At 37.9% G+C, this 25,866-nt stretch overlaps 1 protein-coding gene across 5 annotated transcripts; it reads right to left on the bottom strand.

The window, feature by feature from the left end:
- Nucleotides 1–602: 602 nt before the first annotated feature.
- On the bottom strand, nt 603–25,019 carry LOC18441354 (Basic-leucine zipper (bZIP) transcription factor family protein). 5 transcript variants are annotated; one of them, XR_016044500.1, is made up of 7 exons: nt 24,242–25,011; nt 18,612–18,782; nt 18,447–18,524; nt 15,964–16,170; nt 2,508–2,573; nt 1,974–2,039; nt 603–1,816 (listed from the first exon to the last, which is right to left on the bottom strand). XR_016044500.1 is itself a non-coding variant. In XM_020671684.2 (7 exons), the coding sequence occupies exons 1-7, from the start codon at nt 24,617–24,619 to the stop codon at nt 968–970; spliced, it is 1,698 nt and encodes a 565-aa protein (XP_020527343.1). In that variant the 5' UTR covers nt 24,620–25,011; the 3' UTR covers nt 603–967. The 5 variants fall into 5 exon arrangements, 3 of the variants coding, with proteins under 3 accessions (XP_020527343.1, XP_088708122.1, XP_011626028.1); XR_016044499.1 differs by lacking the exon at nt 15,964–16,170 and adding an exon at nt 3,971–4,031; XM_020671684.2 differs by lacking the exon at nt 15,964–16,170 and adding an exon at nt 3,942–4,031.
- Between the last annotated feature and the right edge of the window lie 847 nt (nt 25,020–25,866).

Below are 25,866 nucleotides of genomic sequence, written 5' to 3'. Positions count from 1 at the left end.
ACTGTACAGACCACGGCCTTACAAAACACCCCTCCATTTTACTTTCCAATGTGTTTTTTGGTAGTGAAGGAGTACTTAAAAACATTTTTAGCCTATTTAAATTGGATTTTACCTGTCTTGGCAATGTATCAGGTTCTTTAGATATTTGGAGTAAGAAATCAAAAGTACTTCCTCACAGCACACAACATCACGTTTAACCAACTCCTTACATTTTCAATATCCAAAATAACCTTCTTTTTTCTAATAACGTCATCATAAAAATCAAGTTTGTGATGCCTCTTTTAACTTACTTGTGAGGCTCACGAGCTTAGAGAAGTATTCAAAGAAGGTTGCTAGAGAGAGGAGGAAGAGGTCGACGGGTGAAAAAAAAAAAGGAAAGAGAATGAGAGCTTTTCTAAAATTTAAATGACATGGTGGTTAAGAAACAAAAGAAAGGTAAATTCTATACTTTGAATAATGAAAAAAAGTACGGAGAAGGTTAAACATACTTTTTTTATTAACTTCGGAGTTCTATGGGACCAGGGGATTCTAATTTTAGAGAGGGAGGTTTATATCTTTTTTCCAAAAAAAGAGAGAAAAACAAGACTCTGAACAACTAGATGTATACAAAGGGGAACATTTCTCTCTTCCCATGGTGAAGAAGAGAATTTATAACATCGTGAAATTTACTTTTACAAAATACAGCTCAGATTTTCTCCAAGAAGCTTATGTCCCTCTCACTCAAGGGCTCCTTAGACCACAAACTATTCGTAACCCCTCAGCACGAGGTTTCTCTCCATGATTTTACAGTTACAATACACTTAAATACCCAGAAAAATCCAACAGGGATCAGGGAATCAATGTTAAAACCTCAACATGCTGTGGATTAATACACGCCGCTTGATTCGGGACTCCTCTTTTTCCATTAAAGCATCTGCATCACAATTTCCTTGGTTTTTAGTAGGTCAGCAAACCTTGGCCATCTCAATCACCATTGCAGTCGACTTAATTGCCTATAATGCAGGTTTTTTAGCTTTGTCAACTCTTTCCTTCTCTTTCTAGCTTCAGTAGCAGCAGCTGCATCTGATGATCTCTTACTTTGACACAAGCAAGGACTCGGTGAGAACTCAGGGCTGAGCTCTGCTGAATGCGCAGCCATAACGGTAACATTGTCATTTGGATTAGTATCTTTCGCATCTTGAGCCCAGAGACTTTGTCGATTTATAGTGAAAATGGAGGTATTCATAGTTGGCACAAGACCCAGTTCTTCCGAAGGGTGCCCCACAACTCGATCTGATCTCTCTCTAGGCAAGAGAGGTTGGCTCTCTCCAACACTCCTAGCTGTTTTCTCTCTAATTTTTGGAGCTTTTGAATCGAATTGGTTCTCAACTGAGCAGCTTGATGAAGTTATTATTGGCTTTCTAGATGACTCTATATCATACTGACATAATCTCAAGGAGCCATCTTCTCTCAAAGCAGGTGCGTCACATGGGCAGGGTATAGGCCCCTGTTCATAGAGAGAGAAAAGCCATGGACATGGTAGCACATAAAAAGCACTGGGTCCACTGCTTCCCCTGAAATTTCCTCCCCACCCTTGAGATGTGTGTATTCTGGAGGCCGCATGTAGGTGATCGTCTTCGTCATTAGAAAGAGAAACAGGTGGTGTTTGAGTTGTGCTTAAGGGCTGCAAAATGGGTGGCCAAGCGATTGGGGTGAAGTGTATCCCATTGTAGAATACCAGAGGGGCTTGCACTGGAGAAGAAGCTGGCTTCTCGGTTTCAGGGGGAGGGTCTTCATCTGGAGCTTGCTTTTCTTCATCTTGGAACATCTTTGCAACCTGCGATTAGGAATGGTGCTTTGAAATTGTTTCCCTTGAGAGTATAATGAATTGGAAAGAATGAAATAACTAATTTAGTTTTATTAGTGTGATGGGAAGAAATATAGTGTGGATCAATTTCTAAATATTAGAAAAAACTGAGTAGATAGAGCATTACCCTTTCCTTCAGATGTTGATTTGTCTCCTTCAGTGACAGGAACTCTTGCATCGCCAAGTCCATTTCCTGCTCATGTTCATCATCGAAATGAAATAATTACTAAGTTATTGTTTTGGGGTAATTATGTTAATTAGTTCATCTGCTGAAGAGGAAAATAACTTGATATGCCGGACATAGAAGTAGAAAAGTGTAATATAATCCAATGGAGTACGGTATGTGGTACTCTGAAGGTGCATCTGCCATCCTTTCCAGTGACCGACTGTGGTGATTAGCTGTACTGGCTCGAATGTCCTTGTGGGCCTCACTAAGGCCCACTACTGCGAATCTCCACCGTCCAACTAGAGGAACAGACAGTGGATGACCTTTGGTGTACTGTATACGATAGTCCATTTGACTATAATATACCTTCCCAAGAGAAGTTGCAACCACTTTTCTCTTCTTCTTTTTTTCTTTTTTTTCTTTCTTCTGTATTTTTTTTCTTCTGTGAAAATTGAAATTGCGATCACATTAACTTCACTCTAGGCATGTACATACTCGTTTCATACTCTCGTTGTCCAATGCCAGATTGGCAGCTCGTCTGGTTAATTCCTCACATAGGACCTTCATTAGAACATCAAAATATGAGTAGTAAGTTAGATTTCCAAGGATCATGAGATATTAGAAAAGTTCCAAGGATCATGAGATATTAGAAAAGTAAAATATAAGTTTTATTTAAAAGAGTTTGAAAAGGTATCCAGTTATCATGAAAATGCCTTACAAGTAGCTCAGTATACAGTGTACTTATTAGTTAGAAGTGAGACAGTTCATTTGTTATAACTCTCAATCTCACAAGGAAAAACAATCAACAGGGTATGTGATTCAGGAAGAAAATAAAACCAGAAAAAAGTAACAAAAACAAAAAGGTTGAGAGAATATACTCTCTATCAAGGTCTGAGTGGGAATTCACCCCAAAAATAATCGCTTCACGGAGACCAAATTTTATTGAACTCATTCACTATTTTACAATGAAGGGAGATCTCCCTTTAAATTGACTAAAAAAAAAGAAGATAAACAATGACTAAACACAAAATCCCTCTCTACACGGACTTTCATAGTTTATCTCTCTACTATTTTCTCTCTCTTAACCTATTTTCTCTCACCCCTATTTTCTCTCTCTTAACCTCAATAGATAACCCACGTTTACCCAAAGCCTCCCCTTCAAGGAAAACGTTGCCTATTGTTGAAAAGATAAACCTTTTTTAGATTTAACCTTATCCTATTTACATTCTTCTTTCTTAAAAACTAACCAACCCAATTGATCAATATCGATTCATGCACAAAATAAACTCATGCCCACCTAATTATCCCTGCACACCTCCTATTCCTGAAATTAAAAGATAAACTCAAAAATTAATAATAATAATAATAATAAATTTCTTCTGCATCATTCTCCCGAGGTTGGGAGACGCTCGACCTCGAGCTTGAAGCCAATGCTCCTGGGGTTGGGAGAAGCTTGACCTCGAGCTTGAAGCCAATTCTCCCGAGGTTGGGAAGCTCAACCTCGAGCTTGAAGCCAATTCTCCCGGGGTTGGGAAGCTCGACCTCAAGCTTGAAGCCAATCCTCCCGAGGTTAAGAAGCTAGACCTCGAGCTTGAAGCCAATCACCATCTGCTAATTAGTGATGTAATCCTACCATGCTCCTCGACACCTTTTATTCAATTTCTTCAAGACTAATGTAAGACTCTTTGCATGCGACTGTGTTCCAAGAGTAATTGTTGAATACAAGCTTGGGCTTATTATGATTATTCCTGACTAGGAATGGATCCAGCTCCAAAGGCGCACCATATGCAATCAATGAACACCTTTGACCATAAAATTTTAGGAGATCGATTTTAATATCAAAATCTTGTGATCGCTCTATAGGACACGGATTTGGCCTGTAAATTTCTTCGTTAAGCTTGAAATTAACATCCTGGGTTTTGGAATTACTGGTGCAAGATGAATGTGGCTGCGAGCACCTTCTTCACGATGAATATTGTTCTCCAACTGCCGCAGCCTCTGATCCAACCGTTGCATCCCCTGTTTCATCTCACATACTTCAGTTCGAACATCCACTAGGGCTTTAGTCAAATTTTCTATAGCTTGTCACCAACGATCATCCATAGCAGGAGCAAGATTAGCTTGATTAGCAGGAGCAGGATTAACTTGATTAGCTTTTGGTGGCATTGTAAAACAAACCAGATCTCTAGCTCTTACTTACTCTCTGTTAGATCTATTCTTCAAATACCAATTGATGCAAGGAGAAAATAAAACCAGAAAACAAAATAACAAAAAAAAGAAGAAAAGGTCGAGAGAATATACCTTCTATTAAGGTCTGCAAGGGAATCCACCCCAAAAATAATCTCTTCACAAGACCAAATTTTATTGAACTCATTCATTGTTTTACAATGAAGGGAGATCTCCCTTTAAATAGACTAAAAAAAAGAAGATAAATAATAACTAAACAAAAAATCTCTCTCTACACGGACTTTCATATTTTATCTCTCCTCCCTATTTTCTCTCTCTTAACCTATTTTCTCTCATGCCTATTTTCTCTCTCTTAACCTGAATAGATAAACCACATTTACCCAAAGCCTCCCCCTCAGGGCAAAACGTTGTCTATTGTTGAAAAGATAAACCCCCTTTAGATTTAACCTTATCCTATTTACATTCCTCTTTCATAGAAACTAACCAACCCAATTGATTAATATCAATTCACGTACAAAATAAACTCATGCCCACCTAATTATCCCTGCGCACCTCCTATTCCTGAAATTAAAAGATAAACTCAAAAATTAATAATAAAAAAAAAAATCTTCTGCATTAGTATGAAAAGGAAATGCAAAATTGAGAAACTATAGCATGCTCACAATTTTTTTTTAAAAAAAGAGCTTCGATCGTGAATCACACAAACATAAAAATTAATTAGCAAATACATTTTCCCACAAACTTGCATATCTATGACAGATGGACCTTCATCTGTCATCAATCAGTGGGGACGCCACGCTATTCAATATTGTATTGGACACAATCTTAAACTCTACCTCCACACTAAACTACGAGTCTTGGACACAATATTCTATGTATTGGTCACAAAAATTAGGAGGAGGCATTAACAAAAGCGCCTTACAAAACCATTCAATACCGCCCCTCACCTTCCAATCATCTCTAGCCACCAATCCAGCATGTCTTGAATTTCTTTAAGGAAATCATCAAAATATTGACCTCCAAGATGTCAAGAAGATAGGAAGTCTGCCACCCAAATTCCAGTTTTAGACATCAAATCCTTAGTTGCATCCAACGGAGCCTTCGAAATCAACCCCCTTCACTCCATTTGACAAAATCAAACTCCTCAATATCATCCACGTGGATCTTCTAGCAACTCATTCCCAATCCCAATTTGCTTCCAGGTACCAAGGCGCAAGTCTACTAAACAATCAATCAACTTTGGTTTCATTGCATGTAAGCCCAATCTCGCTTCAAATAATGCTAGGAATCAAGCATAAATCAATGAAAAGAGGGAAAACTAAAGGCACCATGTAGTCCACATACCATCCCTCATTGTAGTACAAGGAACACATATTACAAATGGACAATTACAGAATTTGAGACATGGAAATTTGGGAAATTTTGTTTATGCAAACCACAATAAATCGTACTCTGAAGTTGAAATTTTTTACCTTCTGCTCCTGAAGGGCCTCCCCTTCAACCTCACTCAACATATATCTTCCAGAAACAAGAAAAATCAAGATGGCACCTTTGCCTACACCACTCCCCCATACCATTTTCATAATGCCAATACTATTGAGCACACTCAACAAGTTGATTGGTTCCTGCATGTCATCCACATTAAGATCTCTTCAGAAAGGGGTAGAAAACAACCTTCTCATCATTCAAAATCTTTCTCATCACAAGGACCACAACTAGAGAAATGAAGTCCCCATAGATTCTCGATCTAGCCTAAACTTGAAACCCCTTCCATTGCCAATAACAGAATATGTTATCCCAAAAGCAAAGCTTCACTTGATCTTCCAAGAAATTTCGAGTCCACCTCACTTAGTGTCGCAAACCTCCTTACCCACTTTCACATGCATCATTGATAGAATCTCCCTCCTTGTCTCCCCTCCCACACTACCGCAAAGAACTGTTCACTGTCATAAAATTCATAATCATCTTCCAGAATTTCTAGGATGACACATGTATTCCTCATTCACTAAATGGAAATAGCCATCCCTGCGTCCAACAGTCCAACTGATATCTCGATGCTTTTATAAGCACTTGTGAAACTTTAGACTCATTGCCTCACTTTAAAAATACTTGTCCACCTCAATCTACAGTTCCGTTTTTGCTCTATTACCATGTTTAAAAGGATATTGATCCACATAAATCCATCATTTAAACACAATTTTGGTGAACAAGGAGACCGATAGATAACCAATCAAAATGTTAGAGACTAGACCTCTGATGATACTGTGGCATCAGTAAGGATCAAGAAGAAGATTCAGTTTTATTCTGTAGCTCTATTACACCAAGGATGGTGACATTTGTTGCATTATTGATGAGACATAAGCAAAGTGAAATTGTTTCAAAGCCTACACAACATGGGAAATTCCTACAGTCTAATTGATTGGTGTGGTCTTGGGTTTGGGTCTGACAAGGTACTTGTGTCTATGGACTAAAATTTCAAGAACAGAATCCCATAGTGAGGCAGGAAACCTCATACATAATGCTAGGTCAAGGAGTCTAAAGATATCAGTCAAATAGTCAATAATGATAAGATGTTTTCGTTACCTCAAACACCAATTGTTTCCAGCATTATAGAGCATCAAATGGAACAAGTGATTAAAAAATCACCAATCCGGATAAAAAATCATTGATCCAGATCGGGATTTGCTTTGGACTTCCAAGTTGAAATCAACAATTCAAATATCATCATCATCATCATCCGAGCCTTATTCCAACAATCTGCGATAATCTGCATGTAAATTAATAAATATATATATGGAAGATACTACAAAATGCCTATAGGCGAAAATGAGCAGTGATTTCGCTTACCCTCATCGCCGTCCAAAGTTCATCGCATGGTCACGATTGTCCGGTAGTGTTTCATTTTTCATTTTTTTTTTTTCTACAAATCAGAATGACTTGAAATTTGGAAAGGGTGTTCATAAAAAATAGGCAAATCTATAAAAAATATCAAAAAAATATTTTACATGACAAAATTGACCAAAATATCCCCATAAAGTTTCGGGGTATTTTGGTCAATTTATTTTTCGCAAATTATTTTTTTTGTATTTTTATTAGGGGTGTCTCACTAAGATGTACACACGCTCCTAATTTCAGGTCATTCCGATTTGTAGAAAAAAAAATGAAAAATGAAACACTATCGGACAATCGTGACCGTGTAATGAACTTTGGACTGTGATGAGGGTAGGCGAAATCACTGTTCATTTTCGCCTACAGGCATTGGGAAGTGTTTTCTTTTATATATATATATATATATATATATATATATATATATATATATATATATATATATATTATCATCATCATCATTATTATTTTAGCATTTTCCCAATTAATTGCTGCCGACTACATGAATCTTGGTTCTCCAATCTGCTCTATTAAAGGCCACATCCTCAATGAGGCCATAAGTCCCCATATCTTTTCATGCTACTTCCAACCATGTCCTTTTGGGCCTACCACTTGCCCTTTTCAGTCCTTCCACTTGAACTAACTCGCACCTCCTAACAGGTGTTGTACTTGGTCGGTGCCACACATGGCCGGCCCGCGTAAGTCTACTCTCTCTCATTTTATCGCCTATTGGTGCCACTCCTAAATTCTCTCGAATTGATTCATTTCGAATTCTATCCTTTCTTGTCTTGCCACTCATTCCTCTCAACATCTTCATCTCCACTACACTCATTCTATAGGTATATTGTTTTTTGTCTGCCCAACATTCCACCCCATAGAGCAAAGATGATCTCACCACTGTCCTATAGAATTTGCCCTTCAGCTTCATTGGTATGCAGCGATCACATAAAATACCAGTTGCACAATTTCACTTCGCCCACCCAACTCTAATATATATATATATATATATCACTTACAGACAATCACGAGTGAATTTCTGCAGTACTTCACTCATGATTCATATATATATCACTTACAGACAATCATGAGTGAATTTCTGCAGTACTTCACTCATGGTTCATCACTACCTAAAGTCCATCAGAAGGCCATGGTTGTCTACTAAATTTTAATTTTAATCATTTTTCTACGATTTAGGTTCATCTGAGAGTTTGGGCATGTGTACATCCAACCATCTCCCATAATAACACCCCTAAAATATTAATAGGGGCAATTTAGTCATTTTATCATTTGAATTATTTTTTAATATTTTATTTAGGTGTGCCTCATTGATGCATACATACGCACAAAATTTGAGGTTAATTTGATTTGTGTAAAAATTATTAAAAATCAAATACTATCGAACAGTCAGTAGACTTTAGATGGTGATGAGCGATGAGTGAAATACTGTAGAAATTCACTCATGAGTGTTTTTTATTGTTTTTTGTATAGATATATATATATATATATATATATATATATATATATATATACATACATACTTCAGCCAGCCCCTTCATATAGACTGGGAACCATGTTATTTTCTTCTTCATAGAACGGGCCACATTCTAAATAGCAGCAACCATAGGTCCTAAGTTCTATGACGAAGCGATCCCCTTCAACGTAGCCAATAGCCATAGCCCATATTTTGGGCTATACCTTATGGAATATTTTAGCAATGCCCTTTGCATTTCATTTCAGCTTAATGGTAGGAGTGTCATGGCGTTGACACACCTCATTTAAAAAGGATAACAACCAAGGTGCTCTCTCAAACATGTTCAACTAGTAGGTGTGAGCGAAACTAAAGTACCATTCAATGGATACACACTCCTGAGAGGAATTGGATCATTGTGGGGAGGCTTCAGAAACTCGTTTATGTTCATTACAATATGAAACTCCCACATTGACAAATAAAGAGGAGGATTGATGACTACAACCCAAATGACCTAGATGCGATATTTGTTGTAGATAGAACCGCGCAGTAGGTGATTGAGGAAGAGGATTCAGTGCTACGCAAGAGAGTATTCCTTGAGACAATCGGTGAATAATATGAAAAAGAAGATGCTGAGGAGGAGGTGATCTGCCGACATATCCGCAATTTGTTCGAGACGTAGGTGGTGTTGCCGATGTTCATTCTCAAGCAACCTTGTCCCAACCAGGATATACATAGACCGAGACAAAGCATCAAGAGTGTGGAGCAAGCAAGAGCATGACGGTGAGCATAAGGATGGATAAGCCTTGGGTATTTCAGGCTAGGAGGGTAGCAGTTTACCATGGAGGACCTTGAGTATAGTCAATGGGGCACCAATAATTATAAGGCCTACATTAATCGACTCAATGAATTGTAAAAATAATTCAACAACATGAATAAGAAGAATGACGTCGTATTTCATTTTCGTACAAGTTTGATTTGTGTATTCATATCCATGATGGCTGTATGCTCCTTTAATCTATAATGCGAATGTAATGTCAACAAACATTCAGACAAGGAAATGGCATCTCAATAGTCATTCATTTTTGCAAAAAAGTGAAAACACACAAGGCATTACCCCCATTTTTTAATATTTTAAAACATATTTATAAGAATTTTTAGTATTTTTGAAATTTTTTTAAGCCCGGGTCGGTCGATTTACCTATCCCGACTGCCGATCTACCGACCCAAACAAGTTTTCTAGATGGGCGATCCATGTCACTGATCCATTTTTTAGAATATTACTAGAATGTGATACTTGCATCTTATGACACACAAGTTAAGTGACTTTGCCGATTAGACCTTGTGGGCTTCAAACAATGAAACGGAGGTTCGAACCCCAACAAAAACTTTTATAATGTTCGATAGAATATATCTGAATAAATATTATATGATACATACATTTCATGAAATATAAATTAAGGGGTTTTGTCGGCTTGATCTAGTGGACTATAGCTACAAGGTCAAAGTTCGAACCCCCTCAAATGTTTCATAATTATAAATGTATATAATTATTGAGAGAGAAATAAAAGTTCGAACCACTAATTTCAGGCACAATTTTTAGCCAATAAGCTACTCCAAATATGGGTTCTAATTTCTATATATTTTTATATATAAGTTGTGCTTTTTTAGTGCTTTTTTTACTCTGCTAGATCGTCAATCCGGCCAATTCAGATTTGGATCAATGGATGGACAATCCACCCCATAGATTTGTTTTCAAAATATTGAATAGAACTAATCCATTGAATAGATGGTCGACTGTATTAAAAAAGTGGCAAAAGAAGTTTTAAGAGAAACTAAAGAGAAATGAAATATCGACAAAAAAACCTGGTGGTAGAGTGAGGAGGTTCAAAAGGCTATTAGCGAAAAAAGATCATGTTATAAAGCTTGACAAAGTAATAGAAATGATCAAAACTTAGAAGAATATAACAATGTTAAGAAAATAGTAAGGCTGAACTCAAATCATATGATAATCTCTACAATAAACTGGGAATGAGAGAGGGTGAAAAAGATGTCTTCAAACTAGCAAAAATGAGAAATAAGATGTGTAGGGATCTTGGTCATATTAGACGCATTAAAAGTGAGGATCAAAGGATCTTTATTAAAAATGATGAAGTCAATGAAAGGTGGAGAATTTATTTTCAAATATTGTTAAATAACAAACACTATGAGAACACAATGCTAGGAGGAACCTTTCATATAAATGCAGGTAGAGGTTATAGTCACATTCGCAGGAGTAGGATACCTGAAGTGAAAGAAGCTTTGAGAAAGATAAAGATAGAAAAAGCTTTAGAACCAGACGATGGTATCTAGAAACAAGTTTGGAAATGCACGGGGAGATTGGCATATGCTGGCTTACGAAGCTATTCAACAGGGTGTTGAGAACACATAAAATGCCAAACAAATGGAGAAAAAGTATTGTGGCACCTATTTATGAGAACAGAGGAGACAAATATAATTGTACGAACTCTCGAGGTATTAAACTTATGAGCTACACTTTGAAGTTAAGGGAGGGAGTGTGTAAGAAATGACTAAGGCGTGAAATGAGTGTATCAAAAAATCAGTATGGATTTAAGCCAAGGAGTTCAACTATCAAAGCCATTTTCTTACTTAGGCAACTAATTAAAAAGTTTATGGCGAAGGGAAAAGACCTCCACATGGTCTTTATTAATTTAGAGCAGCATACGATAGGATACCTAGAGATTTAATTTGGTGTATGTTGAAATAGAAAGGAGTCGCCAAAGGCTATGTTGACATAGTGAGAGATATATACGAGGGAGCGAGAAAGCGCTAACTAGGGAGCGAGAAAGCGCTAACTAGTGGGCGAACAACTAGTGGAGAGACAAGTGACTTCTCAGTGACAAGGGCCTACATCAAGGGTCAGTGCTGAGCCCATATCTCTTTATTTGGTTATGGACGAGTTAACTAAGCACCTACAAGATGAGGTACCATGGTGTATGTTGTTCGCGGATAACATAGTTTTGATCAATGAGACTCGAGGCGGTGTCAACACAAAGTTCGAACATTGAAGGGGTGTTCTAGAATCTAAAGGTTTTAAAATTAGATGGACTAAGACAAAACACTTGGAATGCAAGTTTAGTAATAATAAGAGTAGAAATGAGGAAGTAAATATATCTAAAACAGATTGCCTCTGATATCTAAGGTTTATAATCCAAGATAATGGAGAGATTGAGGGAGATATTGCATATAGAATTAGAGTTGGATGGGAGATGTACATCCGGAGTTTTATGTGATTGCAGCATACCATTGAGACTGAAGGGGAAGTTCTATAAGATGGCTGTAAGACCAACCATGCTTTATGGGATGGAATGTTGGGCATTCAAGAAACAACATATCCCTCGTATGAGCACTGCTGAGATGAGGATGCTGAGATGAATGAGCGGTAAGACAAGAAAGGATAGAATATCACAATAAATATATATGAGGAAACTTTGGTGTGGCTTCAATAGGTGATAAGATGAGATAAATTAGACTTAGGTGGGTGACCATGTACAGCATAGACCCAATACAACACTGATTAAGAGGTACGATTTAGTTCAAGTGGAAGGCCCAAAAGGACATGAATAGAAGTAGTGAAAAAAGATATGATAACTTTTGATCTTACTGAGGGTATGGCCTATGATAGAGCAGTAGAATGGAAAAACAAGATTTTTATAGCCGACTCCAAACAATTGGGATAAGGCTTGAACGATGATGACGAATAGAACTAATCCAATAGCAACAAAATTCGCTTGGAATAAATTGAGAGCTCAATCGATCACTCATATTTTGATCACTAAGTGGCCACTAATGTTTAAAAACACCGGCTCCAATTGGAATTGCCCGATCTGACCCGAGAATGGGAGGGGCAGTCTCAGTTCCCTAAATACTTCGGGAACCAGACAATTCTCTAATAGAACTTGACGGTTTTATTAGGGAACACCCAATCCAATCTCACATTTTATTTTTTATTATTTTCCTTTCTTTTGTTCTCAATTTCTTATGGGCCAATCTCACGGTCAGATCGCCAATCCAAATCAGTGATTCGCTTACCCAGACCGGTTTCTTGGATGGCAGGTTCACCCTGCCGATCCGGGTTTTTAACATTGGTGGCCACCTTAACCAATGTGGCATGTCCCTAATTGCATAAAAATCAAAATATAGTCAAAAACTTTGACAACTCTACCAAAACATCTTTTAACTATTCTTTTCAACTTTCCTACCCAACTCTCTCTCTCTCTCTCTCTCTCTCTCAACTTTTTTCATGTCCCACAACCTCTTTCTCTCTCTCAACTCTCTCTCATCTCTAATTCAATATTCCCCAACCTCACTTACCGAAAAGGCCCTAACTCCCTTTCTCTAGTTAAGAGCCTCTATGATGGCCAAATTTGACACTTACCGAACAGGACCCTAAACTCCCTTTCTCTAGTTAAGAGCTTCATTGATGGCCAAATTTGACAAATCTCTTTCTATTCTATCTACAAGCATGATCAAAATTTGTTGAATTATTTAGGATTTTGTTTTTTGTGATGAGGTATTTGATTAGGCTGATTCAAACTACATTCTAATCTATGATCTGGTTGGTTGTACTCACTTTAGTATTCAAGGAAGGAGGCAATCAGGGGAAGAGATGGTGATATAAATCCAATTCAGTTTCTTGAATTGGTGTTCCATTTTTCTCCCAATTTAAGGCTAAAAAACCAATGTTTGAACACCTTGAAATCCTAGTTTCTCAGGTAAAAACATAATGATACAAATCGAAAACAGGGGCATCTTAATGCTGGAAAGCATAGGAAAGTCTCTTGACTCTCTTCCTTGTGCATATGTTTTGGAGAAAGTAGTAGTCTTTTGGTTTAGAGACGGAAAAGGAGAGTTATGTTTGCAATATCCTATGTTACATGGGATTCTTACGTTTGAGTACTGTACTCATGTTAGGCACATGTTAACACCGACATACATTCTTCTTGTTTTACTAAGCATTGATTACATCAATTTAGAGACTTGATCTTCTTTTTACGTCATTTTAGAAACTTGCTTTTCTTTTTATGTTTGATGAACACGAACTTTTGATTACATCATTTTAGAAAATATCTATCCTTTTTTTTCCTTTTTTTTTTTGAAGAATGGTTAGCTATCTTATAAATATGTAGAAATTGTACAACAAGAAACCCCTTAAGCTACCCACACGATTTTTGAAAATACCTATATCGATTCATGAAGGCCTTAAAGGACATGGATGGAAGCAATGAGAAGAGATATGGTGACTTATTGTCTCATTGAGGGTCTGGGCTTTAATTGAGCAGAATGGCGGAACAAGATATAGTGACCCCAAATAGTTGAGATAAGGCTCAAACAATGACGACGATGATGATGATCTATACTGATTTCATCTTGTTACTTAACATGAAATGGAATATTAATATAACATTGTTGGATTTAGTTGTCTCTTCATAATATAGTTGTGTCATCAAATCTCTTTTTGATAGCAAGAGGAATCCGACACCCATATAACACATGCATCCATGCAACATAGGTAATATCTTTTGAGAGAGAGGTGGTTTTTGGGTTTAGAGAGGGAAAGGGAGAGCTACGCGTCTAAATCAGCTTCTTTACATTATCGAGAGAGCGAGCTAGAAAGAGCAAGAGAGAGAGAGAAGGCTGAGAGAGATTTTTGGTCTGGGCTGCTTGGGCAACCAGATAGAGAGAGTTGTTTTGCTACTATTGCAGTATTCTCGGGCAGTAACTTAGACAGAAAGCATTCTAAGTTTTGGTATTGATCGCGTTGCAGAGGCCTTAGAGAAAGTGCTTTTGGTCTGATCTGCCTCCAGGAAAGTTACTGAATTTTGGGGTTTCCCATCTGCTAAGGATAAAAAATGTGAGTGGTAGAATGAGCACGTGATAATACCGAACAACATTTTCAGTCTCACACGTTGTAGTAGGTATTTCCTCACTAAAAGTAGCAGACATCTACATTAGAGCATGTCATAATAACCATATCAGACCCAAGCACAGATAGTGATAGATTAGGCTTGTTGCAGCTTGCCACATTAAACTCAAGCATAAACTAATGAAGCTAGTGACAGTTTCCCATATTAAACTCAAGGACAAATTAATGAATCCAAAGACAATTTAACATCCAGTAATTTTTACAATTTCTTAAAATCAAATTGATATTTTTATTATTAAGATTGTTGGTTGATAATGTCTAAGTATATAAAAATCATGTTTCACATCAAACCAGTGTTCTAAAACCCAGTGATTTCCAATCCAGATCGCCGATCAGGATGGGGATTAGCCAAGAACCGATTCCAAGATGGTATGAGTCCCAATCCGGTTCCCCCCTAAACCACCCTTATCTATTTCTTTTTTTTTAAAGCTTATCTAATAAAGCAGAATGGCAGAACATGATTTGTATAGCCAACCCTAAATAGTTGGGATAAGGCTCGGATGATGATGACGATAATCTAATATTTTCTTAAGTCCCCTCTAAATCCCCATCCCATCCCCTATTTTAATTTTAATTTTAATTTTATTTCATTTATTTTTTATTATTTTTATGAATCCCCAACTCAGACCAATCCAGACCCAATCCGGATTACCAATCCAACAAATCTATGGGTAAATGATAAGCCTTTTGAAACATTGCATTTAATAATTTTTGACATAATCTGTAGAGTCCTAAGTTTCAGCAAAAATCATAAGGAATATATCCAAATCCAAATTGTAGTTTATTTAGTTCATGTCAATGATTCAAAAACCACTTACTTGGGCACATGATTGCCCAATCACTCGGTACAGGCTGGGCTTGTTACGAAGGGTCCAACTTGCTGGAATTGACATGGACCTAGATGATTTTTGAAGGTCTCTGCCAAGACTCGCAAAGTCAAGGCAGAGACTTGCAAAGAAAAAGATACCCGCAAGTGATTGTGTCACGCCCCAAGAATTTACAATACTGATATTCCCGAGATGTGACAGTCAAAACATATATACATCTCTTGATAGGAATAATTTACAGTGGCAAATTCTTACAAAGTAACAAAAGAAAGTTTAAGCACAACTACAGTATCTTCCAGAGTTGATCCTGACGTGCACTCAAAATGAAACCGTAGTTATCTTGACAAAATGTTCACCATAATTTGATGAGTTTAGCTACTCGTTAAGTGATCATCATAATCCTAAAAATAATCATGGTTGAAAGATATCAATATTTTCAAAAAGAAGATCTATTAACAGAAATGTATCAACAGTTTCACTTTCAAAAATGCATAATTAAGTATAATTCGAATAATTGAAATGCGTATAACATTTTAAAGTCAATGCATAATTCAAAAGATTTCACAAAATACCCTACTGACGTCCCAAGTAGGTCACCTATATACCCCATCAACGTCCTGATGGGTCCACTTAATCCTTATCGGCGTCTCAGATAGGTCCACTTAATCCCTGCAAGTCCACTTATATCTCACCAACGTACCAGATGAGTCCACTTAATCCCTGCCGGCGTACCGGATAGGTCCACTTATACCTCACCGGCAAACCGGATGTGTCCACTTATATACTTAAAGTATTTCTAAATCTCTGTAAACATTCGAAAGCAGCAATATCATGTACTCAACATATCACTGAAATTATTAATATGAATTTCACTGAAACCATTAATAACAGTCACTTTCAATAACATTTCAAAAATAACCAGTCAAATATTTTGGGCTCAAATTTAGAAAGGTAGCAGTTCGTAAAGACATTCTAGCATAATTGCCAATCTAATATATATAGAAAAAATCTTATAGAAATTCAAGAATACAGAAGTATCACAATTTATGGGATGTCAATTCGCAAATAAACATTTCACAGACAATGCTATAATCAACTGCAAAAATATCAGTTTTCAAATAATAAGGCAGTCATTTGCACATGAATTTTACAATGTCTAAATATTCAAAAACAATAGAAAGAAATCTCACAATTTTACTAAAAGCAGAAATATCACATTTATTTCTAATAATTTTACAGTATCTAAAATTCTTTAACAATAGACAAGAAAAATAAATAAATTTATTTCTAAGAATTTACAGCATTTAAAATTTATAACATAGATAAAATATCACACTTTTATTAAAAGAATATTTTTCAAAATAATGAGGTCGCTTGCGCATAAAATTTATCACGCCTAAAATTCATGATAATAAGCCGAAATAACTATTTCATTTTATTTTTAAAAAGAACAGATTATTTTACAAGATAATGAAGTCACTTACCTAAAATATTTGAGAGGAAACTTCAGATAAAAATTAGGCTAGAGAGAGGAGCTCACTGTGTTTTGACTAGAGAGAGAAAAATCTCAAAAATTTTCTAGGGTGGGAATCCTCGCCTCTCCTATTTAAATTCTTAAGACACCTTATTATTTTATCTTATTAAATTACACCTCATACATGAGGTGTAACAATTATATTAGACCTGAACGTTTAAAGCCCACGTCCACTAAAGGACGTGGCAAAGCAGCAAAAACTTAAACCAAAAGCTTTTGAAAGTAGTGCTCATATGGACCATCACTTATTCAAAGTTTCTGTTCTTCTTTATTTTTATTTATTTATTTATTTATTTATTTTTATTTTTATTTTTTATTTTTTTTTGGAAAGTTTAGGATTGAATGGGTCTCTTGGGGCACAAAGGAATCCCTTGGCCTTATTTTCTTCCCTCTTCATCTAGAATAAGTTTTGGCAGCAAAAAACCCTGAAATACCAATGTGTGAGACATATTTTAGGCAAACTCAAGGAATCCAAAAGTTTTGATCTCACAGATTCGAAATCCGGATTTTTATGTCTTAAGAGCAGTGTTTCAAAAAGCGCTACGTGCCACCTAGGCGGTCGGGGGGCTCCAGGCCGCCCAATGCCTAGGAGGGCACCCAAAACCTAAGCGGCCCAGTAGAAAGTTTTTTTTTTTTGGATTTTCTCTCTCTAAAATAGCCTCTAATGGGTTTTAGGTTTCAAATAAACCCAAAACCCACAATTTTGCCCCTTTAGTATTAAAAAATGACCCAAAAATACCCTCAAGCCCTTGGGTGGGGTGCAAGCCCTGGGCGGCCGCCTAGGCGGGTTCAGGTGGGAGCCCAGGTATATCCGCTTAAGCGCCCAGGCGCTAAGCGGTCCGCTTTTTGAAACAATGCTTAAGAGGCTTGAAGAACTCATCAAGGAGCATTTTTGAGGTTTCGACTCAAAACTCTCTTCCGATCTCTCTGGGTTGGCAGCTGAACAATTTTCAAAATGTGGGGTAAGTTATTTTCGGTTAATTTGTTCAATTTCTAATGCTTTAAATGAGTTTTTTTCTAGATAGACCTAGTGATAGTTACATAGGTCGAGCATTTTTCTTCAAAATTATAATCACACACACCCAAAGATATGTGTATGTCTGTGATTATATATGTGATTGTGTTTGCTTTTACAATAAATTATATTTTTTTTAGTTCTTATGAAATTTTCCTATTTTTCTATTTTCCCATTTTTTTTATTTATTTGTTTCATTTGGGGTTTTCTGGGAGTTTTTTTTTTTTTAACTAGCCCAGACTAACCAAACCAAACCGAGACTCGACGAACCAGCTCAGACTAGGCACTACTTGGTTCCATGTTTTAAAAAGACATGTCACATATGTGTAGAACATTTGTAAAGACAACTCTTAAAAAGGTTATGCAACAGGGTTTATCAAATACAAATCCTTTTAAGTAGATATTTAACTTTGTAACAAACATCCATAAACTTAGGCAGATGATTTTGAAAGTGATGGAAAGTAGATTTTAAAGAAAGTATCGAGATTTTCATATGCATCTAGATTGTAGGACCAAGCAAGAAAAGACTACCTGTCTCCGTCGAATTGTCTGCCGAGCTGACTCCCGGTTAGCTTGAACCCTACGGAGTCTTCTTGCCTCTTTCTCATCCTACAAAGAAAAGGTCCAGTGAGCAAAATACTCATTCAAACACTTCATACAGCCCCAATTGTAGTTTATAAAAATAAAGTTAGCTACCTCACTCAACGGTTGCTTCAACTTGCCAGCATACCCTGAAACCGGACCAGTAGAGCCCTTAGTCCGGGATTTTAGTATTTCAATACCACACTCTGTTTTCACAGTGTCCCTTAGTGCAGTTTCACACAAATTTTCAATGTGGTATTTTTCGTCTTTATTCGATGTAAGGTCCTGTGATAAATAAAAAGCATAAGTCATCTTAAATGGGAATTCAAATCACACAAGAAGCAAAGAATTCGACATGTCAATTAAGAGCTTAAATATTGAAATACATCTACTCCTCCGATGTCGAGAGGAACCATGGACAAGTATTTTTCAAAGCACCTGCAAATAATGAAGTGGCCTTTTTCGCATGGATTGAGCCTCACTCAATTGAGGCAAAGATGGATTCAAGAAAAATAGCATAATTTCCCTAATGTACCTACTAACTGATTATTAATCATCCCAGAACAAGTTACGTTCAATTTCATTCAGGGATTGGTTCTTTGGACTGCCACCGGCTATCTATATTTGATTAGACTAATTGTCTTTGTTGTCATTGTCAAACATTGTATTTTGTCTTTCAAATGTCATGACAACACCACCCCCCCCCCGCCCCGCCCCGCCCCGCCCCACCCCACACCAGGAAAAAAAAAAAGTAGAATGGTAATTATTTATGTAATTATGTAACATACATAATTTAGTCCTACAATATCAGTACAATATAAAACAAATTTTGGAACCCCCCTGAAGCTCCATCATGCATCAGTATGGCAGACTTTTCAACTAGAATTGATTGTATTTGAAAATTCATCGGCATTCTAGGTTGCATGCAGCCCATAAGTCGCCTCAGCAAGCATGTTTATAAAGATTCCATTACCAATTTTGACTGTATAACACAGAAAGTCAAGAGGTTTCCCTGTAATTAAGTATGACCTTGGTCAAAGAAATCAACCACTGATAGTTCATGAAATATGACAAAGAACAAGAAGATCCAATGCGACTTGCTTAGAAACAAAATGATCATCATCCTCATACGCTTCATTCATGATTACAAGATGAGTTACGAAGCAATCAAAATGTCACTCAGGTCAGCAAACTGACGAGGCATCTGAGAGAAAAGATGCGAGTCCACATCTCAAAGAGATCAGGTCAAACAATTTCACTAGAAGTTACGGAAATTGCTCATATTCAGTTTAAGCAGTAAACTTGAAAACGGTTGTTTATACACAGACAAAATGAGAGAAAAACTGAGAAATACCAGGTCATAGTCACCCACATATGTGATCCAGTCCAAATGTAAGCACCCAGATCAAGGGACACGTCGAAAGCCATAAGTAAGACAAAACATGGTGCAGATCACATATATGATTAACCGATGAATTGTTCCCATGTGAGGTGGTTGAAGGTCAGCCATGAACTGTCAACCATATGAATGACAGATGTATATAAGGAAAGGTGATTGTCAACCTCACATAAAAGGAAACAAACAGCTCATCAGATCACTTTGCAAAATGTCTACAGTGCATTTTCCTATAGACCATAAACCATTCATCTCTAAGGCATCCCATGTTACTGCACCTTTTCTAAGGATCATTCCGTTCCATAATGGAAATTGGCCATGTGAAGAATAACAAACATGAAGAGAAACCAAATTTGGCAAATGTTCGGACATCTTTGGGTGAAAACCTTGAGTGGGCTTCCCTAGAGCGCCATTCATTGAAAAAGCATACCCAACACAGCTAAAAAACATTTAGTCCAAATGTCTACCACTTCATGGTCATTTTCATTACTCCAAGCAGATATCATTGACCACTTTAATGGTTTGATATGTCTTTCCATATGCCAAAATTGAAAGGATGGGCATTTATATCCCTACCAAAGGGCATGTTTGGATGTTACTTATTATTATTGGTAATTCACTGTTTCAATAAAATTAATCCTGATAACTTAATTATCTGTTGTTTGGCATTGTCCATCACAAAGTTATCTAAGATAAACTTCTAGGCAGTTTTACACATAAGTTGATCTTTTTGAAAAGTTGTTTTTACTTTATAAAGTAATTTACCGGAGATCAAATGTTTTTGTTAGAGATAGTTAAAAATAGCTGAAAATCACCAAAAAAGTTAAAATATTAACATTATACATAATACAAGATACATACCAAACAGCTATCAAAATAATATTATCTAGAGCATAATATTTTCAACTAAGACAATCCATTCCAGATAAAATCAATTTTCTTCCTAACAGGCCCTAAAATTGCAAATCCAACAAGTCATACTTTTTCAGTAAATAGGATCAGGCAATCCGCAGCCTCAAACAAGCTCCATCTAGCCGGTCTTATCGATTCAGTATCTTTTTTTAATGTGTTAAACTTTGTATTAAACAAAGTAAAAGATACAGAGATTGTAAGTATAAAAGACAACCCACAGGCAGGTACCCCATGCAAAAGGAATAGTCAAGTGACACTATACAGAAAGAAAGCTAAACATGGACAAGTATCCACAGTAGGAAGACGTCTGCTCAAAAAGGTGCTACGTCGCTTCCCTGCGTTGAGGTCAAGTTTATAATCAAATGGGGTGCCCCTTCCTTAGCCAAGGAGTCAGCCTTGGAATTGGGTTCTCTCCAAATGTGGCGCCACAGTAAAGGAGTCACGATACTAAGTTGTCGAATCTTGTTGAAGACATCATCCAGTCTCCACAGCCACAAAGAACTGCCAGAGGCCCAGGCCAACACATTTTAGGAGTTGCCTTCAACTATTAGAGATTGGCCCGAAGATGGATCAAAATTCCTAAGGCTTTCCCGAAGTGCTTGGGCTTCTGCGACTATGGAATCCGAAAGGCCAATAGGAAGGGAGAAGGAACACAGGATGGCTCCTTCAGAGTCACAAAATAAAGCCCCAATGCCTGCTGACCCTGGGTTACCCAAAGAGCAGCCATCGAAGTTGAACTTGATCTGGCCAGGTTCTGGGGGTTTCCACAAAGAAGCACGAGGAACTCTGAATGATGAAAGATTCAGCAACGTTGGCCAGTTGAGTTGGAAGTCTGAGAGAGATAGGTGGCTAAAAAGTCTGTTGTGAGTTGCCCAAAATATAACCAGGGAGTTGGTGGGTGCGACCATTGACTGCAGAAGATGATTCTGTTGTTCCTTTCCTGCCAGATGACCGAGAGGGGTGCTGCCACAGATGCTCTCCATAACGTGATGCCCTCCTTAGTCCAGGGATGGGAGAAATGGGCTCGAAATAGATGGGGGACAGATGGGGGGTCACCCATTGCCAACGGGATCGTTGAAGGAGATCAGCCCAGAAGCAGGAAGCTACTTTGCAATGGATGAAGAGGTGGGCATTGGTGTCTTCTTCCTCCCATCACATTCTACATTGGTCAGGGATCTGCGTCCCTCTCCTCTGAAGGAGATCAACTGAGAGGGCTCTTTCAGGAATAAGGATCCAACTTAGGAATTGGATTTTTGGAGGAATAAAAGGGGACCACGCTCTAACTGGTATGGACTGAACACCATTTGGGTTTTGAGATTGGGAAAGGGAGTTATAAAATGATGCGACCGACAAAACTCCCGAAGGAGTGGGGGTCCAAATAAGTTTATCTAGACCACTGTGAGGGAGGAAAAGAGAACGTAAGGTAGAAGAGAGTCTTAGGAATTGTTGCAACTCGTGGTCTGCTAAATCCCTTCTAAAGATGGGGTTCCAGACCCTACTAAGGCCCGAAAGTTCCAACTGGGATTCAACCGAAGCCTGTGGTTGCCTGGCAAGTCAGAACAAATTGGGATATTGAACTTTGAGGGGCTCGAGCCCCACCCAAGGATCTAACGAGAAGAGGGTTCTGTTACGCCTGCGAGGGCGCATTCTGATTTTTGCTTTGAATTGAGTGTATGGGCAAAGGATTGATTTTAATGCCCCTGAAGAGTTGCTGTGGGCACTGCGCTCAGGGACCCAGGATGGGCCCGAAGCACGGTATTTAGCATTGATGACGTCCTGCCAAAGATGGTTGCTTTGAGTGGCCAGTCTCCACCACCATTTTCCAAGAAGTGCAAGGTTGTTAGGCTTAAGTCTGCGTATCCCAAGTCCACCCTAAGACTTGGGGGAGCAAACCTTCGACCAGGAAATGAGGTGTATTTTCTTATTCCCACTTCCCAACCAAAGGAAATTTCTCATGAGTCGTTCTAGTTGACGCACCACGGAGGCCGGCATATGAAATAGAGACATTTGGTAGATCGGAATATTTGAGAGGGCGGCCTTAATAAGGGTTGTGCACCCTGCAGAGGAATGGAATCTGCCCTTCCAACTCGAGAATCTACGATCAAACTTATCTATTATATGACTCCAAAGGTTGATCTTGGGCTCAGCTTGTATTTAAAATCAATAAATAAAACAAAAAACTAAAAGTTATGCTCTTTTTTGGTAATGTCTGCAACTAATATTTTGTTATCCCAAAGTTTTGGTCTTGTTACAAGGAATACAAGGAACAGAGATTTAAGAACAACTGATCACTTGTTTAATTGCTCGTCAGTCCAGTTGTGGTCTTCAAATAAAAACTTAACCATGTTAAGATTGGAATACTCATCACGTCTACCCACATGACTATTCCAATAATGTGACACACCTTTTCATCCTGCTTCATTTGCATGCAATAGTTCTCATATGTTGCCTCCAACTATGCCCCAAACCTCTCCTTCATTTATTGGCATTTGAAGTACTTCTTACACATTTTGACAGAGGTTAGAATTCTGTTATGAAAAACAGTCCACAAAAAGGAAGTCTTAGCAGAAGAATGTTTTCAGGGTTCGTATTTAAGTGTAACCCAACATTCTAATCTTATACTTTTTTGAGGAAACCCATCATTCTCATCATATTGCTGCCCCATAGAAGTAAGCTCCAAGCTGTAGGAGAGGTATTATTCAATTTTCAGCAATATAAGTAGCCACCAACACAAGGATTTATGAAGAAAAAAATAAAAGCAAAGTTCTAGCCAAGTGCACTGAAATACTGAATAGGTCAGTGAAATAAAGATTATTTAGTTTCAATTTTGATGGGTAAATGGGGGGTTTTGTGCCATGCATAAAAATTTCAAGTAGAGATAACAAAAAGAAATCAAGCTCGAAACACAATTACCAAGAATTAGTTTTGACATTGTTACACTAAATCACCAGGAAGAAAATAAGAAACTAAACTCAAACAGCGTCATTGCCTTTAGAGAGAAGTAGAATTAAAAAACGTCACGAAGACATCACAACACATATGCTAAAACAGAGTGTGAATAAGGAGCAATTTCTTTTATGCAATTAACATTAGACGCCACAAAGATCTTTTTTTCATTTTTCTTTTTTCTTCTCTTTTTTTTTTTTTTTTTTTTTTGCTTAGTGAGAAGAAACAAAATGCCCATTTTTGTTGTGTAAATATCAGAACCAACAAGAAAATATATGACAAATACCAAAATAAAAGTAGAACAAAATACAGTTAACAGGAAGGATTCCAAATCCATAAACAAGACCTAAGTTGAAAAGAAAGAGAATATAGAAACAAAAAGAAAAGATCAAGCCCTATCTCAAGCTTTCCACACATAAATAGAATAGAAGAAGAGCAAGAGAAAAATAAAGAAATAAAAAAGAAAGAAAAAACAAAAAATGCAACGTACTTGACCAATTTTAACCCATTTTCTAACAATCTTCAAATCAGGGAGAGTTCCCCCCCAAACCTTGACTGGAACCTCGCTCTTTTGCCTCATCGTTGACCTTCTCCCCTTGTTTCCCCATTTCCCAGTAAAATCTCCAGCTTTCCCTCTCTTCTGGTTCTTGCTCGAAAGTAAAGCGAGCTCTGCAAACTCAGCAAGAGCAAGGGCAGCATCGAGCTCGATCTTCACCATTGGATCTACACCGCATTTTTGGCCAGAACAGTCGCCGGAAAAATTACCAGAACGCGGAAAAGAAGAAGAAGAAGAAGAGGAAGAAGCTAAGCACTCGGGTTCAGATTTCCGGAGACTTTCAGGGTCATTCTCAGAGAGAGAAGCCCCCATTCCAAAATCAAAAACAGGGATAAGGTAGTACGGGAAAGGGGAAACGTTAGCGAGAGAAACCTCTGATTAGAGAGAGAAACGGAATAAGTAACCACAAAAACCCTCTCTCCCACTGGTCTAGTGAGAGAAACGGCAGAGAGAGATAGTGAGGAGAAGCCGATGGTTTAGAGAGAGAAACGGGATAAACAGCAAATTGGCAAACAGTATCACCTCTTTCTCTCTCTAACTCTTAGTGAGAGAAAATGGGAGAGCGAGTGAAGCTGCTCCGTTAGAGAGAAAAACAGGATAACCAGCAATCATCACTCTCCCTCTCTCTCTCTTTTAGTGAGAGAAACAGGCGCACAAGAGAGAGAAACAGGACAGTGCAAGCAACGTGAGCTCCTCACTCTATCTCTCTAAAGGCCAAGAGAATGAAACGTAACCCTGGAGTACGTTGCCTCCTTGACCGACACGTGTTATTCCACGTCATCTTTGTCCACGTGGATCGCAGTGCAGTCGTCCACGTCATCCACCTGTCTACGTGGCCACCTTCCATTAGGCTTTTCTTTTCCACGTCGGCTGGACCGACACCTGGCGATTGCTAAGGCGTGGCAGGCCGACATGGGAGAGGCCATATTTTCCATCGACCGTACGTACGTGGGGCAATTAGAATGTGACACGTGGCAACCTTGTAGCTTGCGACCCGACAACGTGAAACTAAATAATAATATTACACGAGTTGCCTGTATGTTTTCGTGTCATCTATTCACCGTTCCTTTTCATCAGAGGACGGTGGTGATGAAACCCCGAGGGTAGAAGGGGATTATTTTGGAGTGCGGACTACTTATTTCTCGTACTGATTCGTCTACACGACGTGTGTGTGCCCTTCAAAGATGGCGGTGTCGTCTTCTTTACGTGGACTTAGGAGTCACAATGAAAAGAGTTAATGCCCTATTTTTAACCCCTAAAGGATATTTAAATTTCTCTTTTAGCCTCCATCTCAGCCAATCTTTTTGAGGTTTTTCTGCCAAAACAAAATTGGTTAACCAAGGAGGGGTACCAGCTGATCGGGTCGGGTCGGGTCGACCTTGACCTGGAAAACTATTATAGGATTCGAACCAATCCGGACCCAAACCCAATTAGACCCGACTTAAAAATTAAAATATCTATGTATTTAAATACATTTTAATATATTTTCATAAATTGACAAATGTGGGACCTAGACCCAGACCTGACCAAACCCGATAGAACCAGGACCCAGGCGTGAA

The sequence above is a fragment of the Amborella trichopoda genome, chromosome 11 (assembly GCF_054954075.1).
Source record: "Amborella trichopoda isolate Santa Cruz 75 chromosome 11, AtrichopodaSantaCruz75HAP2 v2.0, whole genome shotgun sequence".
NCBI lineage: Eukaryota > Viridiplantae > Streptophyta > Magnoliopsida > Amborellales > Amborellaceae > Amborella > Amborella trichopoda.
Note: the sequence above shows the minus strand (reverse complement) of the source record. Positions and strands in the feature narration are given on the sequence as shown.

Excerpts from the sequence above, each read along its gene's own strand:
- LOC18441354 (XM_020671684.2), bottom strand. The coding sequence starts at position 24,619 with ATGGGGGCTTCTCTCTCTGAGAATGACCCTGAAAGTCTCCGGAAATCT. Across the intron at positions 4,032-18,446 it reads AGACAATTCGACGGAGACAG|GGGATGCAACGGTTGGATCA; the intron begins GTAGTCTTTTCT and ends GAGATGAAACAG. Across the intron at positions 2,574-3,941 it reads GCCACATTCATCTTGCACCA|GTCCTATGTGAGGAATTAAC; the intron begins GTAATTCCAAAA and ends GTTCTAATGAAG.